Genomic DNA, 20,196 nt, shown 5'->3' with positions numbered 1-20,196 from the left:
ACGCACTGTACATTTAAGTGCAGAGCAGAGGAGCTATTTGAGAAGGGTGACAAGAATGGAAAATTGTTGGCCTACTTGGCGGCGAATGCTCGAATGCATACAGCCGTCCCCTGCATCTATTCATCTGGGGGTACCCTTGTGAGAGATGGAGAAAGTATTATGCAGGCTTTTGTGTCTTACTATTCAGAATTATTTGCAGCTATCCCAAGGTATGACAGTCAGGTGCTGACAGATCTGTTGGGCTCCCTCCAGATACCAGAGTTGCCTGGGGAAGTGGCGGCAGACCTTGAGGCACCCTTCACTGCTAAAGAATTGGCATCGGCCATTGCCTCCTTCCCCAATGGTAAATCGCCAGGCCCTGACAGGATCCCTGCAGAGTGGTACAAAGCCTACTTGGACATGTTGTCTCCCAGACTTTTGCAACTTTATGGGGAATGTTTTGAAGCAGGGAGCTTGCTCCCCTCGTTTTATGAAGCCCATGTGGTGTTACTCCCCAAACCAGATAAAGACCCTCTCTACTGCTCCTCTTACAGGCCCATAGCATTGTTAAACATGGATCTTAAAATACTTACTAAAATGGTGGCTAATAGGCTGATGAAAATCCTAGATCACTTAATATCACCTGACCAGACAGGGTTCAAGCCCAAAAAAGCTACCAATATTAATATCCATAGGGTGTACACCAATACGCAAATAGATGGGGGAGACATCCTCTGAAGGGGCTACTGCAACGCATGGGGTTTGGTCCTATATTCCTCAAATGGATATCAATGCTATACGACCATCCGGTAGCGGCACTCCACCTTAAGGGCGGGGTGTCTGGCACTTTTCCAGTATCCTGAGGTACCAGACAGGGGTGCTCCTTATCACCAGGCTTATTTGCGCTCTTCATGGAGCCCCTGGCAATTGCACTGTGCTCCTCATCTCAAATCCAGAAAATCAGGGTGGGCATTCCGAAACCACAACCCTTTATGCGGACGACCTAGTTCTATTCATTAGGGACACTGGACCCTCTCTACATGCTGCACTGTCACTACTGGGTCGATTCGCAGAGGTTTCTGGTCTCAAGGTCAGTTGGACTAAGTCCAAAAAACTTCCACTGCGTGACCATACAGCGCCTAGCTAGGCAGACCCCGGTAATCCCCTGCAATGGGTAACGCAAATTAAGTACCCAGGACTTCAAATTACAAACTTAGTGACGGAGTTCATTAGTCTCAATGTGTCCCCATTACTGGTCACTATAGCTAAGAAATTTCATTCCTGGAAAAATCTTCCCTTGTCTCTCATTGGGAGAATAAACCTAATTAAAATGAAGATTCTACCCTTACTACTATATACCCTTAGGAACTCTCCAGTGTGGATCCCACGGTCAATCTTCAAGTCCATAGACAGTATGATCTCCTCCTTTTTGTGGCAGGGAGGAACCCCCACCTTAAATTAGCCATCCTTCAGCAGCCGTGGGGGGAGGGGGGCCTTGCAGTACCAAACTTCCACAAATATTTTCTAGCTGGCCAATTGACGGTGGCGCACCGTTGGTTGACAACTCCTCCAGACGATGCTGTGATGTCACTGGAGGCTGCTTGTGTGGGCTCATACAAGGTGCTGTCTCACCTGGTCTATAAGGGACTAAGGGCCTCTTACCATTTGACACCCTTCATGAGCTCAGTGATCAGGGCATGGTCCATGATTCAGTGACTAAAGCCCTCTAGTCATGGCAAGTTTTCCCCAAATCTCCCCCTGTGGAGAAACCCCAATTTACCATACTTCTTTGATTACCCGGGCCCGATAGTATAAGCTAAGTTCGGAATTAAGATTCTACACCACATTGTAGTGAAAGGAAAATGCTGATGACATTCGATGCACTGAAATCACGTTATGACCTACCAAATACACACTTTTTTAGATACATTCAATAAGACATGCTTTTCAAGCCCAGTTTGGCAGAGAGCCTCTTGACCTTGAGCCCAGGGACCTAGAATTACTGACACGCAGCGACTCATTATCCAAACTGGTCTCCAGCTTATATAAAGATGTCTTCCAGGAAACTACCAAATTGTTGTAACCTTGCGGACGGGCCTGGGAAGCTGTAACCCTGGGGTTGGACAGAGACGACTGGGATGATGTCTTGGAAACTGCATTTCAGAACCTAGTCTCTACCAGAGACAGACAAATACACTATAAATTCCTGCACAGGATTAACCTGACTCCAGCTAGACTTGCTAAAATGTTTGGGAACCAACATTCCTTATGCTGGAGGTGCTCTGCACCCTTAGCAAACTTTATGAATATATTTTGGGACTGTCTACAGGTCAAACCACACTGGCAAGCTGTTGCACGTTGTATCAGGTCAGTCACTTCTATCTCGATCCCCATGACTGTTGAGGTGTGTCTGCTGCATCTGGCGGAGCCCTTGGCTACCACCAGGGCTATTAGGACTCTTCTTACCCTCTTTCTGTTCTATGCTAAAAAGCTGATTATCCTTTCATGGAAAAGCTCCTCAGCTCCAACCTTGGAATCCTGGAAAGCATTGGTTAACAAGGCTGTACCATTTTTATAAAGCTACCTATTTGAGCAGAGGGGCGCTGACCAATTTTGACAAGGTTTGGGGGGTGGCTGGATGGCTTCTGTGGATACGGTATTGGACTAACGCCAGGTAAACTATCTTTGGTATGATAAACTATAAAGGGAGGTGAATATAATTGAAGTACCGGAGATCTATCAGTTATCTCATAATGGGGGAGCTGATCACTCTGGGAGGGGGAATTGTTTTCTTCCTAACAATTCTCATGACTGTGATTGGGGGGGAGGAGGTGCTGGACCATACTCCTGACTTTATCCGGTATCATGGCCCAGGGCATCAGAAAGTTCAGGCACTAAGCCATCAGGTGCCTACCTTCAGTTGGAGGCCCAGCATTGACTGTTTATGTCTAGCCAAAGTTCTGCTGCATAGGGGGGACGAGGGGGGATTTAATTTCAGTATTGTCTTTATGTTTTTTGTTTTCTTATGTTTTCTTTGTTTGTAACTGTCCACCGGTAACTGTGTTATAGCTGGTGGTTGCTAGCCACATCTGTGGCCTGCTGTTGTATGTATGTTGAAAAATTTTATAAAAAAAAATACCTGTTGATGATGTCAGAAATTCAGAGCTGTCCTGTGCACACTTCCTGTGTTATCTCAACTCCGTCTAATTAGCCCACCTAGTTCTTGTCTTGAGACTACAAAGCGATTAGTCTCTATGATGTAGAAATAAGGATAGGGGAATGGTTTGAACTGCCATGGATGTCACAAAAGTGGCATTAGTCCTGCTCAGCTCTGATTCAGTAGAGGTCTGCTCATAGATCTCCTGCTGAATAGAGTGGACAAGGTCGTGTGAATTATCTTTCCCTGTTAGTAATCACACCTAGTAGATCACACATAGGTCATCTGTATCACAGTAACAATGCTAGTAAGGTAGGGGGATGCTTAAAAAAGGACAGATATAGACCGGACATCAGATGGATGTGATTAATACATAAAATGAATAAAGGGAATTTTACAATGTTTGTTTTCATTTTGTTTTATTCTAATCTTTATTTAATGGAGATGAAGTACAACCAGATGAGACATATAAGAAAATAAATCTTAATCCATGCATTGAATCCATACAAAGTACAGACCATTGGAGAATACAACACTCTCTCTGGATTGGTCTAATCATGGGGAGGAGTAAATGGTGGACAGGGTTCATTCATCTTCTAGTCCTCCACTATCTGTTGGAGGTGTCAGGGATGAGGGGGTAAGATATATTGGGGTGTTATATTCAGAATGGGATGTATGTAATTACAGAGATTTGTAGGAAAGGGGTGGGGTGAGATAGGGATAGAAGAGGTCAGAGACGATGAAGTATTGGGGGAGGAGGAGGAAGAGGAGAATTCTGCATTTAGGAGAAGAGGGTGATGGGAACAAAAGTGGGCAAGACAAGTAGAGAAGGTAGTCTAGATGTGGTGGTAAGGAGGGGTAGGGTGGGAAGGGTCAGGGAGGTGGCAGAGAGTAAATTTTTTTGATGTAATAGCTGGGGTCAGCAATGCTGTGCATTGTCAAATATCAGGCATATTCATTCAGTCGTGTAAGGCTATGACAGGCCAACTTTATTTATATTGTGCAAAAAAACGACTTTTTGGTAGTGGTAGTGGTAATAGTAGTAGCAATAGCAAAATACAAGTGGGCAGGGCTGACACCATTTTTTGTTATTTCAGTCCACAAACTCCTGTTTGCTGTCAGCCCACAACAGGATTTAGGAGCTAAGTGCATTTCTGGCAGGATCAACAGGTATCTTTTTGTATTTGCAGGGTCTTTGCCAGGGGCATATCCAGAGTCTTGTCTCGGGAGGGGCACTGCCAGAAATACGTTTTTTTGTGGGCAATTTATCAGGGAAATGGCTGATTTTGGTGCTTCAATCATCATGGCACCATGGTTGGTACGGTGTCAGGATGATTGAAGCGCATTATTTCTATTATTACATTGTAATATAAAATGAAATGGTTCAACTCACCATAATGCAGAATCAGTGGGAGCCCCGAATGTGTCACTTACCACCGTCACCTGCCACACATTGCGAATTGTCACTTGCCTGCCACCAGATGCAGATTGCCACCTGCCACGTCACCTGCCAGATGTTGCGGATTGTCACTTGCCACGTCACCTGCCACACCTTGCGGATTGTCACTTGCCACGTCACCTGCCACACCTTGTGGATTGTTACTTGCCACGTCACCTGCCACACCTTGCGGACTGTCACTTGCCACGTCACCTGCCATATGTTGCGGATTGTCACTTGCCACATCAACTGCCACACCTTGCATATTGTCACTTGCCAGATCACCTGCCACACCTTGCAGATTGTCACCTGCCTGCTAAGGTGGTGTTTTGCTTGTTTCTTGCTGACTCCCAGAGTCAGGCAGCAGAGAGATAATGTAATCTCTTTGTTGCCCACGCTGCCTGCACAGTGAGGGCGGAAGTAACTGCAGGGATGCAGGGCGGTGAGAGATGATCTCATCTCTCTGCTCCCCCGCCACCCAGCTAGCTGATTGGCCAGCTGCGCGCTCACGCCGAGCCGCCCACACACTGACCCTGCAGCCCGGCCGCAACAAATTTCTCGGTGGTGGCAATTGCCCCATTGCCCCCCCCTGGATCTGCCCCTGGTCTTTGAAAGGATAAAGCATGGGAAAATCTGCACACATTATAGGGATGTACTATACTGTATATGTGTTTTTATCTGGCATACACTTTAAAAACAGAAGTAACTTCTGTCCAGTCCAACAATAACTTACTAACAAATACAAACTCTACCGGAAATATTGGAGATCTCTCCTTCAGGACATGAGATGCACTCATAGCAGCATTTATGAATTGAAGAGCCAAACTTTTTTCTGCTGCCAGGTAAACAGGGATCTGAGCACCGAGATACCGTAACCTGAAATCAGATAATATTATTATTATTATGTGAAGGTCCGCCATATCTCTTTTTTTTCAGTGCAAGGCTTCTCTTTAACCACTTCAATACCGGGCACTTTCATTCCCTTCCTGCCCAGGCCAATTTCCAGCTTTCAGCGCTGTCACATTTTGAATGACAATACTGTGCTCAAATTACATTTTTATATATATATAAAAGCTTTATTTTGGTGTTATTTAATCACCACTGGGTTTTTTATTTTTTGATAAACAAATTTAAAAAAACCAACATTTTTTTAAAAAAATAAGTTTTTCTTAGTTTCTGTTATATAATTTTGTTTTAACTTTCTTAGATCTGTTTTGAATTGCACTAGGTGTCTATGTTGTATCACCTACAAAACACAATTGTAAGTTGTACTGTGATATCTTTTTTTCTAGGATGTTATATCCCTTTCTTTTCATTGTTTGTTATATGTGCAACTTCAATAAAAAATATAATTATAAAAAAAAGCGGTACTGATGGCACTGATAGACAGCACTGATAAGGAGGCACTGACAGGCATTACTGACGGGCACTGATTGGCATATGTGATGGGCACTGATTAGCACTTTTAATCGGCACCGAGGGGCATTTTTGATGGGGACTGATTGACATCTGATGGGCACTTATTTCTATCTGCGATGGGCACCTCTGATGGTAGCTGCATTGATAATCAATGAGCTGATTAGCAGCGCAGACCCCCCTATCAGGAGAGCCGCTGGTCAGTTCTCCTCTACCCATGACTTGTCAGCGTGAACTAAGGAAAGCCGATTGCTGGCACTTTCTGGTTACCACTCTAAACAGCTGTGATTGGTCACATAGGCTCTTTACCAAGATCGATGATGCAGTGTGTCAGAGTGACACACCGCTGATCGATGCGTTGCACCCCCCGGAAAAAGTCCAATTGTGACGAGACCGGTCGGGCGAGGATGCACTGAGTAGTCACCGCAAGTCTTTTATTATTGTGCTGCAGCTTTTTATCTTTTTTTAATCACCAACTATTACCATTTGTTTATACCAAGTGTGGGACGGATGGCTGGAGAGAGGGACATCATCTGCACTACAGGTTCCCGGGACACACTGCAGCTGATACTTCCCATTGCATTTCTCACCTTCCATAATAGAGTGTCCACCTGTTGCAGTAATGGCAGATACTAACCTTAATGTTGGTGACGTCACATGGTGGAGGATTGATTTGGATTGTCTACATACAAGCACTTGATTCAAAACTTCACATTGTTTTGTTCTTTATATTTTCCTTTTTGTCCCTTGGACTGTTTTAGTACAGTTTGGACTTTTTATGCTATTTAGACATTTTCAGCTCAACTTTTAATATTCCTTCACTTCCTCACTCATACTCCTTGTGGTAGAGAATGAAAGGCCACACAGAGTTAATCTCCCAGATCTGCCCACTTGCCCTCCTTTTTTACAATCCACAATTCCCCCAGCTATGAACATTTAGGCATTTCAGGGGTGGTTGGACAAAGGGGTTTACAGGATTGGCAGGGCCGGATTTCCCACAAGGCCACCGAGGCCAGGCCTCAGGGCGGCAGTAGTGCAGGGGCGGCACTGCTCCTGCGGCGACTTCTCGGCTTTTGCGGCCGCCCCCCTGCACTAACATCATGAGGAGCTATGTATGAGCAGGGCGGGGATGAGGATAAACAAGCTGTTCTGACTAGAAAGGAGAGCAGGGGCGGAGTCTGTAGGCAGCTGCGGGAGGAGCGTCTTCTCCCCCAGGCAGCAAGACTTGTATGGAGTGGAGATCAAGGATAGCTATTCCCCTCTAACTCCGGCGCTCCACAACCTCTGGCATCCTGTCACAGTGACACAGTGAGAGCGTGGAAAGCCAGCTAGCTTGTGCAGGAGTCGGGCTGTGTTCGGTCTCCACTGTCTTCCTAACCCCTCCCTCACTGCACTGCTTGTCCAATCCAGTACTCCGCCTCCCATTTGTGCCCACCCACACTCCAGCCACATGCATGCAATGCACTGTACTGTGCTGTGAGAGGAGTTCTGTTTTCAAACAATAGCTGCCACAGCCCTGGGGGAGACCAGCCTGAATGGGAGAGCATAATTGGTGAGTGAGACCCCCAGAATAACCCCCCTCTCTGTTCCCACTCCTTTGTGCTATGCACCTTCTTCTCCCCCCTCTCTTCCTCATGATCATCACCTTCTCTCTCTCTCTCTCCCCCAGGCTAGAACCTAGCCTGCCTGTATACTGTCCTAGCCTGCCTGTATACCGTCCTAGCCTGCCTGTATACCGTCCGAGCCTGCCTGTATACCGTCCTAGCCTGCCTGTATACCGTCCTAGCCTGCCTGTATACCGTCCTAGCCTACCTGTATACCGTCCTAGCCTGCCTGTGTATTGTCCTGGCCTGCCTGTATACCATCCTAGCCTGCCTGTATACCATCCTAGCCTGCCTGTGTATTGTCCTGGCATGCCTGTATATCGTCCTAGCCTGCCTGTATACCATCATAGCCTGCCTGTATATCGTCCTAGCCTGCCTGTATACCATCCTAGCGTTCCTGTGTATCGTCCTAGCCTGCCTGTATATCATCCTAGCCTACCTGTATACCGTCCTAGCCTGCCTGTATACCGCCCTAGCCTGCCTGTATATCGTCCTAGCCTGCCTGTATACCGTCCTGGCCTGCCTGTATACTGTCCTGGCCTACCTGTATACCATCCTAGCCTGCCTGTATACTGTCCTGGCCTGCCTGTATACCATCCTGGCCTGCCTGTATACCGTCCTGGCCTGCCTGTATACCGTCCTAGCCTGCCTGTGTATTGTCCTGGCCTGCCTGTATACCATCCTAGCCTGCCTGTATATCATCCTAGCCTGCTTGTATACCGCCCTGGCATGCCTGTATACCGTCCTAGCCTGCCTGTATATTGTCCTGGCCTGCCTGTATACCGTCCTAGCCTGCCTGTATATTGTCCTGGCCTGCCTGTATACTGTCCTAGCCTGCCTGTATATTGTCCTGGCTGGCCTGTATACCGTCCTAGCCTGCCTGTATATTGTCCTGGCCTGCCTGTATACCGTCCTAGCCTGCCTGTATATCATCCTAGCCTGCCTGTATACCGCCGTGGCATGCCTGTATACCGTCCTAGCCTGCCTGTGTATCATCCTAGCCTGCCTGTATATCATCCTAGCCTGCCTGTATATCATCCTAGCCTGCCTTTATATCGTCCTAGCCTGCCTGTATATTGTCCTGGCCTGCCTGTATACCGTCCTAGCCTGCATGTATATCATCCTAGCCTGCATGTATATCATCCTAGCCTGCCTGTATACCGCCGTGGCATGCCTGTATACCGTCCTAGCCTGCCTGTATATCATCCTAGCCTGCCTGTATATCATCCTAGCCTGCCTTTATATCGTCCTAGCCTGCCTGTATATTGTCCTGGCCTGCCTGTATACCGTCCTAGCCTGCCTGTATATTGTCCTGGCCTGCCTGTATACCATCCTAGCCTGCCTGTATATTGTCCTGGCCTGCCTGTATACCATCCTAGCCTGCCTGTATATTGTCCTGGCTTGCCTGTATACCGTCCTAGCCTGCCTGTATACCTGTATATAGAGGGGGGTGTATATAGAGATGATAGATGGGTGTATATAGAGATGATAGAATGATGTATATAGAGACGATAGAGGGGTGTATATAGAGACAATAGAGGGGAGTATATAGAGACGATAGAGGGGTGTATATAGAGACGATAGAGGGGTGTATATAGAGATGATGGGGGAGTATATAGAGATGATAGAGGGGGGAGTATATGGTGGAGGTATGTTTTTAATTGATCTATTGTAGCAGTCATCGATAAAGGACGAGAATGATGGTGTGTGTGTGGGGGGGGCAGCATTGAAGGACCCGGCCTTGGGCCGGCAAAGGGTGTAAATCCGGGCCTGAGGATTGGTCACTTTTTCAACTTCTCGGGCTCACTTACCCTGGCTTATTGCGTTAGCAAACTCAAAATGCCCACTTTAGAGAGATTCAAATTTCTTCAGATTTCACACTTCTTACATTCCTTGTGGGAATACTCCCCACCTAACATCTATGAACACTGGGGTGGCCAGGCCATGGAGCAGAGAGGAGGAATCTTGGTGATCTACGAGTCACTGTCTAGGGCCAGCTCTAAACCTAGCTAAATGATGGATTGGGAGAGGGACCTTTCCCAAGAGTGGGACCTGGAGGAATGGCATGGCACGGTTTTGAGGGCCTATTGAGATATCCTAAATGTCACATTGATTAAGGCAGACCTCAAAGGCATAACACGGTGGTATTTGGTTCCCTCAGGGTTGGCAAAATGTTATCCTTCAGCCTCCCCCCTCTGCTTCAATGACTGCTCATACACAGGCTTGATGCTTCATATCTGGTGGGAATGCCCCAAAATAAGAAGCTTTTGGAACAAAATATTTTCTATGGTGCGCAAGGTTACAGGTGTCCAAGTCACCAAATCTCTGCATATTGCTTTATGAAACTTCCTGATAGAGAAGGCATCTAAGAACGCAAAGCGACTGATTCATTTAATTTTTCTAGGAACTAAACTGACGATAGCTAGGGCTTGAAAGCGACCCTTTGTCTCCTTTGACATGACAAAAAAGAAAATCTTGTGGATCATGGCCCATGAGAAAATTGTCAGTATACTACAGGACGCGGTACAAAGGTTTGAGGCCACTCGGGAACCGTGGGCCGACTATATACACGTCCACTTGAATCCTAAACAGGACTCTTGAGCCCACCCTGGAGACCCGACAGGACATCTAAAACTTTTCTTTTCTATCCCTCTCATCCTATTCTCCTTTCTTCTCTCTTTCTTTCCACACTCTCTCTACCCTGTTGTTGCCTTAGGGCTTTAGTTTTGGGTATAAGATGCCCCATGAAGAATGGGTGCACAACGCACATTAAGAGATCCACTGTTCGAGGATATACCTAGTCCCTTCTAGTATGATTGGGCGCAGCACCAAACAGGAGTGCTCTCAGTACTCTTAACATTTTCTACACTCTCACACCCACTATTACTATGTCCTAGTTGTAACCATCTAATCAATGTATCTTAATAAATGTTATTTAAATTACAGGTCATGCTGGGTCTGGAACCTTAACTCTATGGGCTAGAAATTAGGGAAGTCACAAATAAAGGCAGGAGCCACACCGACAGCATAACCAAGTTGTCTCAAACATAACCTGCGAGTTATAGCACGTCATCCTCTCTATTCCACCGGTTTCTTTATTCAGCTCCATGGGACTGCTCCCTAGGCTCTAGATCTCCTCCAATGAACAAGGTCAGAAACTACTTCTAAACTCCTATTCCAACCCCCTGACCCAGCATTACACCCTGTTAAAGGTTTATCTTCATACTACCACTTTTTTTTTTTATAAATTAATACCCCATGTACCCATTCACACTTATACATACTGTTCACTTTTTGCTCTTATACTGCGAGCAATCACCCATGTATGATGTAACTGCATTCAGTTTTTTTTTTATATGACTTCTACCTTAATCAATAAAAATTGATTGAAAGAGAAAAAAAATATTACATGACAAAATGTGGACAATTTCAAAGGGCATGGATACTTTTTCAAGGCACTGTAAATAGGGGCTCATCAGTTCTCCAGAGAGGTCGGTTGGGGAAAAACTGCCAAGATGTAGCCATTTCTCTGTTGGTCTGTTCCCCAATTTTGGGACCTGGTCAAGGTTCTCTATGGGGTTTGGGAACCTGAGGACTCACATAGACTTTAATCTACCAATCATGGACTCACTGCCTTTTGTGGTTTATTGCCAAATCGTGGACTTTAAGGGATTACTTGATACCTCTGTGGATTTACTGCTTAAGTTGCCTTGAAAGGATTACTTTTATGAACTTTGCAGCTAAATAAGGTATGTCTACATCAAGGGCATTTAGAAAATTCTGTACAGGAATGTGTGAAGATGTAATTTGTTCCTGTGTTGCCCTTAACTGCTTCAGTAAAGATCCTTTGTTTTTCCTTTAAAGAATAAATTCACTTTTTTTTAAAATTCCAACTTCCCTTTCTAATGATCTTACACACCATTTACTTTAGTGTCCAACTGGCTGTATGAAAAAACTTCTCCAATATGTCCCGTTACGCTCCCAGTCCAGAGACCGGGCTCTCACCAGGAGCTCCGGGTCCCATACGAACGATTAAGACCCAGGACTCCCAGTTCCAGGTCACCGGATTGCTGTTATAGCCTCTGATTGGCTATCACAGTGATCAGTCACTGTGGAGCCTGCCCCTGTGTTTTTTTTCTCTCTAAATGGAGGGAGAGATACATTGTACCTTTCTTTCCATGCAGAGAGAAAGAAGTAAATTACAAAGGTATGAAAAAAATTAAGGAAAAAAATGTCTGGATCAATGTATGATCTAGATCAGTGCCAGGGTTAGTGTTTGGGTCAAGTAAAGGTCAAATGTTGGGGTCAAAGGTCATGGTCTGTATATTTTGAGCATGATTAAAAAAAGTTTAAGTTAGTGTCATTGTATTTTAGGTAGGATAAAAAAAGTGCACTATTATTTCTGGACTGTACTACAGGTACATACAACAACTAACATACATATATGTGGTATCACTGTGATCATCTGGAACATAATAATGTATTTTGGGTAGTTCCTTGGTGGTAGGTTATGGTAGCAGCAAAAAATATATAGCTAAATTAAAAAAAAATGTTTTCCTATATTGGGCCATTTCCTTTGATAATAAAAAATATATAATCCACCTGGATGCACAAAGTAGCTGTGATGATATGTACAGTTTTACTAACACATGTTCAGTCTGCAAAATTGTGTTCAGAAATTAACGTGTGTTTTACCCTTAGTCACTAAGGGGTTAAAATCTCCCTCACATAAAAAGAAATACAATGAACTGCACAATGAAGTGCCAGAGGCAGAGACACTCCACATGGGCTCCCCGCTCCAGGTGGAATCAGGCTGACGGCTCACCGTCTCTTTCAGACTGATCAATTTTTGGGGATTAAAAAGGCAGAAGTAAAATGCATGAATAATGTATCCCTTTAAATTTTATGGACCTCTTCTCACTGCAGGTGTGCTGCATTTTAAAAAGTCCTACATGCTGCACTGATGCAGTTTTTTAAAGGCACTTTCCATTGTAAGTCAATAGAAAGGCAGTGTGAAAGGGTCCTAATCAGAACCACTGCTACTGGAACGTCTCTTCCCTCAACACTATGAAGGCGGATGAAGTCGATGACGTAACACGGAGGGCAGAGCACTGGTCCTTAGTAGTGGGAGTACGGCTAATCTATGTCATTTGTCACAACGTTTTATAGATTTTAGGGTACTACAGCTTGATATTAATTTAAGAGAGCGGTGTGCACGAGATTTATGGGTTATATTAGCTATATAACCAGGCAATGTGTTGCACTGCTGTGAATAAATACTACAACTAAATGTGAACATTGACAATGAAGAGAATAACAAATATGATAATAGTGCAGTAATTATGTCTTTGTGATAAACATACAATTACACATAAATGGAAAATCCTTCCCAGAATATTGCCTGGTATTTCTATATGGCAATATATTATAATCCCAGTGCTCCACCAATAAAATCGGGTGGTGTAAAATAAATAACAAATGCTTCAAACAACTCCTTAAATGCCAATAATATAGTCCACACAGAGAAAATAGGCAGTAAGTTCTTCCAAGCAGTTATGTCCTTCACCACAGAAAAAAATTTTGTGAAATACTGTTAGTAATTGAATCCCTAATCTCAGTGCTGCAAATCCAAATTAAACTCCAGTGCACCACCATGCAGTGAATGTAAGATGGACCCGTACCGGTTACATGGACCCATGCAATAGGCCTAAACACGATTTATCCCAAACTTCAGGGGTGATTGAGTATGTAAGCCATCCAGGGATGGTGCAATGGACTTTCCCTTTCATATACACCTCATCTGTATCCTCCCTCTCTGCTCCACTCTGGTACAGGCTGTGATATTTCTACATGTTTCTGTAGACAGAGCTCCTTTTGTTGCCATTTCCAGCAATGTGTCCTCTCTACTTCCCTCAAATTCACCTTTCACCCGGATTATTTCAAAATCAGAATAAAATATCCCTATAAATCCTAATGAGGAACCACCTCAGTGAATGATATAAACAGAAAACAATCAAATGATTTCTTACTTTGCCACTTTTCCAGAGGAAAGGATGACTCATATCGGGAAATGTTTCAGGCACAAAGTCTGGGCTTTTAATAATGGATATCAAGATATTATGAAAATGTGAACTGTTAAACATAATCCATTTGTATAACATAAGATTGGTGAGAGCTTCTCTTCTCTTATTAAAGTATATCTCGCCAGCTTTTTTGTCCATGTAATAAAGATTTCTCACATATTTTAGAAGCTTTTCACAGAAGACAGAAATACACACATTACTATATACAGATATGAGTTCTGGAATTAAAGTCTGTTTAGAAAAATACAAAGTGCTTAGATTCAGGTTACTAGGAGGCCTTCCTATAAATGTGAATAGGAATGAATGAATCTGGATAATCTCTTATTCTTCACTTTTTGATTCCCCTGCAATGTCTCAATCTACATCTCTCTGATATGAAAAGAATAATAATTCAGAAAATCATCAATCATTCATTTTATTTTCCGATTGGACAGATCTGTATGTATATGTTCAGGAGAGTAAAAAAACTGAACTTTTCCTGTATTACACTCAGGATATTACTCTAATGCCGCATACACAGGCTCAGAATTTCCGACAACAAATGTTCGATGGGAGCTTGTTGTCGGAAATTCCGACCATGTGTAGGCTCCGTCGATGCTGTTGGAATTGAGAGTTGGTTCTCAAATTTTCTGACAACAAAACTTGTTGTCGGAAAATCCGAGCGTGTGTACACAACTCCGACGCACAAAATTCCACGCATGCTCTGAATCAAGCAGAAGAGCAGCACTGGCTATTGAACTTCATTTTTCTCGGCTCATCGAACGTCTTTTATGTCACCGTGTTCTTGACGTTCAGAATTTCCGACAACATTTGTTCGAACTTATGTATGCAAAACAAGTTTGAGCAAACATCCGTCGGAAAAAAATCCAGGATTTTGTTGTCGGAATGTCCGAGCGTGTGTACGCGGCATAAGAGAGATAAGCAGAGGACAGAGAAAACTTCATATGGAGAGATTGAAGAATTTTCATACCCATCCTTATTTATTGTTCATTACTCGCTACCACAATTAGAGTTGGGCAAACAGTTCAGCCCGAGCATGAATTCAGGCTGAACATTGGTTGCTCGCCCTGTTCGTCCAACACTCAAATTTGCAGGGTGTTTGGCGGATGATCGACCCGCTGAACACCCTGCAATGCACTGTGCACTGCTGATTGGGCAAAGCTTTGCCCAATAAATGTGCAGTATAAGTTGGTTGTTAGGGACCAGGGCCAGGAAACTGGCTGCGCCATCCTTAATAAACGAGTCATCAGCTGTCAATGGGTTTCCCTGATGACAGCTTTACAAGAAAAAAAATGCTGGTTAAAAAAAAGATAAAACAGCGTGCCCCCCCCCCCCCCAGTCTATACCAGGCCCTTTGAGTCTGATATGGATTTTAAGGGTAATTCCCATGCCAAAATTAAAAAAAAAAAAATACATGGGTTGCCCCCAAAATCCATACCAGACCCTTATCTGGCCATTCAGCCTAGAAGGCCAGGAAAGGGGGAGGAACGAGCGAGCTCCCCCTCCTGAACCATACCAGGCTACATGCCATCAACATGGGGGTTGTGTGCTTTGGGGTGGGGGGCTCTGCCACCCCACCCCAAAACACCTTGTCCCCATGTTGATGGGGACAAGGGCCTCATCCCCACAAACCTGGCCGGTGGTTGTGGGGGTCTGCAGGCAGGGGGCTTATCAGAATCTGGAAGCCATTTTAGCTGTAAAACCCTCAGACAAAGGAGGACACATTGTGGTTAAGATGGGCTGAACACCCCCTTGTTTGGTTCACATCAGAAAAGTTCTGACCCGAACGGCGAACCCTATTGAAGTCTATGGGAGCCAAACAGGAAAAATCTAAAGTCCCCATTTTGAAGTTCCATGACGTAACGCGTAGGGCAGTCCGGACCGGAACTAATGCAAGAGACTGGCAAGTCACTGTATCTATATCTAACAGTAAGAGCTGCTATTTTCAATAAACCATTACTACCTTTATCTACTACACTATGGAGGAATACTTTCTTTATCCTAAACATATGGAGTGACAGTGGGAGACTAAACCTTAAAGGGACTACCATCTAGTATTAGCTGGAAAATCCTTAAACACCTTTTAAAGAGCCATATCAGATGCAATATCATCGTGGAGACTAGGGATGGGCTTTATGTTCAGGTCGAACATGAGTTCGACTCGAACATTGGCTGTTCGCCCGTTCGCCGAACAGCCAACAGTTTGGGGTGTTTGCGGCAAATTCGAAAGCAGCGAAACACTCTTTAAAAGTCTATGGGAGAAATCAAAAGTGCTAATTTTAAAGGCTTATATGAATGGTATTGTCATAAAAAGTGTTTGGGGACCTGGATCCTGCCCCAGGGGACATGTATCAATGCAAAAAAAAGTTTAAAAAATGTCCGTTTTTTCGGGAGCAGTGATTTTATTAATGCTTAAAGTGAAACAATAAATTGTAATATTCCTTTAAATTTCGTACCTGGGGGGTGTCTATAGTATGCCTGTGAAGGGGTGCATGTTTCCCATGTTTAGAACAGTCCGAGAGCAAAATGACATTTCTAAAGGGAAAAAAAGTCATTTAAAAGTGCTAGAGATAGTGCCGGCTATAATGAATTGTCTGTCCGGCAATACACATAAAAGTTCATTGATAAAAACGGCATGTAATTTCCCCACAGGGGAACCCCGAACCAAAATTAAGAAAAAAATGTGTGGGGGTCCCCCTAAATTCCATACCAGGGCCTTTAGGTCTGGTATGGATATTAAGGGGAACCCCTTGCCAAAATTTAAAAAACAAAATGGTGTGGGGGTCCCCCCCAAAATCCATATCAGACCCTTCAGGTCTGGTATGGATTTTAAGGGGAACTCAGTGCCAATTTTTTTTTAAAAATGGCGTGGGGTCCCCCCAAAAATCCATACCAGACCCTTATCCAAGCACGCAACCTGGCAGGTTGCAGGAAAAGAGGGGGGACAAGAGAGCGCCCCCCCTCCTGAACTGTACCAGGCCACATGCCCTCAACATTGGGAGGGTGCTTTGGGGTAGCAGCCCCCCAAAGCACCTTGTCCCCATGTTGATGGGGAGAAGGGCCTCATCCCCACAACCCTTGCCCGATGGTTGTGGGGGTCTGCGGGCGGGGGGCATATCGGAATCGGGAAGCCCCCTTTAACAAGGGGACCCTCTAGATCCCGCCCCCTGTGTGAAATGGTAATGGGGTACAAATGTACCCCTACCATTTCACAGAAAATGTGTGAAAATGGTAAAAAAAAAAGACACTACACGCCTTGGGACAAGTCCTTTATTAAAAAAAATAAAAAATAAAACTGTCCCACAGAGTCTTTTTCTTCTTCTCGCGCTCCAAAGGACCTAAAAAAAAAATAAAATCCGCAAGCCGCCTACGATCTGCCTCCATGGGAGGCACCCGCCGTAATGACGGGCCTCTCAGATGACAGATCTTTTATAAGTACTCAGTTATGTAACTGGGTGGCCCCGCCCCCTCTGACGCTACTGGAAAGCCATAGGGATATCCCCTTATGTCAGAGGGGGGCAGGGTCACCCGGCGATGACATTGTGTGGCTCCGCCCTCACTTATAAAAGATCTGTCACCTGAGAGGCCCGTCATTATGCCGGGTGCCTCCCATGGAGGTAGATCATAGGCGGCTTGCGGCTTTTCTTTTTTTTTTTTTTTCGTTCCGCTGGAGCGCGAGAAGAAGACTCCGTGGGACAGTTTTATTTTTTTAATAAAGGACTTTTCCCAAGGCATGTAGTGTCTTTTTTTACCATTTTCACACATTTTTTGTGAAATGGTAGGGGTACAATTTTTTTTTTAAAAAATTTGGTTCGGGGTTCCCCTGTGGGGAAATTCCATGCCGTTTTTATCAATGAACTTTTATGTGTATTGCCCGACCGACAATTCATTATAGCCGACACAAGCTCTAGCACTTTTAAATGACTTTTTTTCCCTTTAGAAATGTCATTTTGCTGGCAGACTGTTCTAAACACAGGAAACATGCGCCCCTTTACAGGCATACTATAGACACCCCCCAGGTACGAAATTTAAAGGAATATTACACTTTTTTTGTTTCACTTTAAGCATTATTAAAATCACTGCTCCTGAAAAAACAGCCGTTTTTAAAACTTTTTTTTCATTGATACATCTCCTCTGGGGCAGGACCCAGGTCCTCAAACACTTTTTATGACAATAACTTGCATATTAACCTTTAAAATTAGCACTTTTGATTTCTACCATAGACTTTTAAAGGGTGTTCCACGGCTTTCAAATTTGCCACGAACACCCCAAATTGTTCATAACAAAAAAGTATAAGTGGCGTTTACTAAAAATAACCATAACAAATTAATGTAATGATGCAAACATCTTTGGAGATTCCAAAAGGATAAATCCAGAGGGATATTGTGTCCTACAATTAATCTCTCATTAAATTGTATAGCCAGTGATTAGAAAAACCAATGCTATAGCAATAAATGAATAAACGTAAAACAATTATTGAATCAAAATACAATAAATGAAAAGTTCATAGGTTCGTGTGTTGAAACTCTTATGTAGATAGAGAGGCACACAGACGTCAATGGTGACGCTTACCGCTCGGTTTGTAATTACACAGGTGAGTGTGATAAGGGGCTTTCTATTTAAACTATAGTGGCATTGTGAGACTCTACTATCGCTGAGGAAGTCCTATGGACGATACGCGTGCGAGAGTTCATCTTAATGTCACTACGGCCACCTTATCAGCTTTGCTGTCATCAGTCCTTTTATGCTTTATACCCTAGCACTTGGTCTAAGTGCTTTTTATGTGAGTACCCATTTTATATTAAATGATACCTTTATACAAATCATACAGAGAGCACTAGATTGTTTCTTTATATTATATGTTGCTACGGGAGAATCAAAAGGCTTATCTGCAGGAGTTCGAGAGGTGCCCAGCTTCCATCCACAAGTTTACCATTACCACCAGGGGTGGTGAAAGCTCTTATGACCTTCCTGTTAGCTCAGGGGTCTAATAAACAAGGTGAGCAGTTTGGCTAAACATATGGTGTGAGCACGGATCAAGGAGCACCCCAAACTTTTGCATGAAGCACCCTTTATCACCATTGACGTCTGTGTGCCTCTCTATCTACATAAGAGTTTCAACACACGAACCTATGAACTTTTCATTTATTGTATTTTGATTCAATAATTGTTTTTAGTTATTAATTTAGCGCTGCACTGATTTATCTACATAGTTCTGAAGGGTTTATATATTTGCCTTTAGTGTTCAGCTGCTGTGAGTAGTCATTAAGTTTTGCGCTGACTGTTTGTTTGGTTTTTTTAATAAATGAATAAACAACACAAATCGGAAATAAATGAATGGCTTGGTAGGCCCCTCCTGAAAAAATGACTAAATTACTGCAAGATGAACGAAATCCTAAATCACGATGAGATAAACAATCAAATAGAGAATAATAGATTCCAAAAATAAATCACAAATGAATTAAAAATATGGATTCCTGAATAGTTAATGCAACAAAATAAATATAAAATAAATGAATATCTCCAATGTGAATACAACCATCTAAACAAATCACAAGAAAATGTGCACAAATCGCAAAGGTGCAAAATATTGGTGCATGCAAGGAATGTGCAAAATGCGCAATCTGTGCAAAAGAAGCTGAAAAAAGATTAGCAAAAGTTAATGCCATAAAATGAGTAGCTAGACAGCAAACAATGTGCAAAAATGCAAAAAAGTGCAAAACTTCTGTAAAAATTTACAATGAAGTGTAAAAATAGTTCAAGATAATCCAAACAAAGTGCTTAATGCTTAAATAATGAAATCATCAAATGGTGAAATAAACACAAAAAAAGGAAAATTAAGGTGAAAAAAAGTTCCCACACACAGTGCAATCTGATTGTGACAATCTCCTTCAATGTGAATAGCAGTTCATCAAAGAAATTCCAGTGACACCGTTCAACCAATCTCCAGTGTGTGTGGAAAATAGTTCCCCCAGCCTCTCACCTCATAACAGAGCAAAGTAAGCCCTGCTGACAGTTTCACACTAGCCGATCCGCTCCACAGCCCCCTCAGTGGCACCATCCGTTTCCAGGATGCCCCAGAATCTCAGCCAGATGTCATTAGACCGTTAAAGGGAAGGGAAGGGAGGACTCCATAGTGCAGTATTTAAAACAGACTAATTTATTAATGGTAATACACTTACAGATGAATGTGAAAAACAAGCTTTTCAATTGTAATGGTTCCCGATCCCGGCCGTGATCGGAAACAGGACGTCATCCAACTCTCTTCCCTGACGCGTTGCGTCACTGTTCACGTGACTTTTTTAAAGGGTATAGAGTCGGGTGCACGGCTGTGACAAATATAACAGGGCGGTTGCCATAGTAACCCTCCTGTTCATGTTATAAATCCTATTAATGCAATAACAACATTTCACTTGCTCATTTACAGAGATATGCCATAAAAAATATTAAATAAATAAAATAAATGAAGTTTTAAAACCAAATACCTAATCTCCAACCAAGATAATAGATGCACAGCAC

General features: G+C 43.6%; 1 protein-coding gene across 1 annotated transcript in view; it reads right to left on the bottom strand.

The window, feature by feature from the left end:
* LOC141121535 (vomeronasal type-2 receptor 26-like) overlaps positions 1–20,196 on the bottom strand; it is a 75,921-nt gene that overhangs the window by 2,357 nt on the left and 53,368 nt on the right. Inside the window, exons 2-3 of the mRNA XM_073611156.1 lie at positions 13,624–13,845; positions 5,327–5,450 (exon numbers count right to left, since the gene is read on the bottom strand). Of these exons, the coding sequence (XP_073467257.1) occupies positions 5,327–5,450; positions 13,624–13,845 (346 nt within the window). The remainder of the gene's footprint in view (positions 1–5,326; positions 5,451–13,623; positions 13,846–20,196) is intronic.

Source organism: Aquarana catesbeiana, unplaced genomic scaffold, assembly GCF_042186555.1.
Source record: "Aquarana catesbeiana isolate 2022-GZ unplaced genomic scaffold, ASM4218655v1 unanchor224, whole genome shotgun sequence".
NCBI classification, from domain to species: Eukaryota; Metazoa; Chordata; class Amphibia; order Anura; family Ranidae; genus Aquarana; species Aquarana catesbeiana.
The sequence above is the reverse complement of the archived record's forward strand: the minus strand, read 5'-3'. Positions and strand labels throughout refer to the sequence as shown.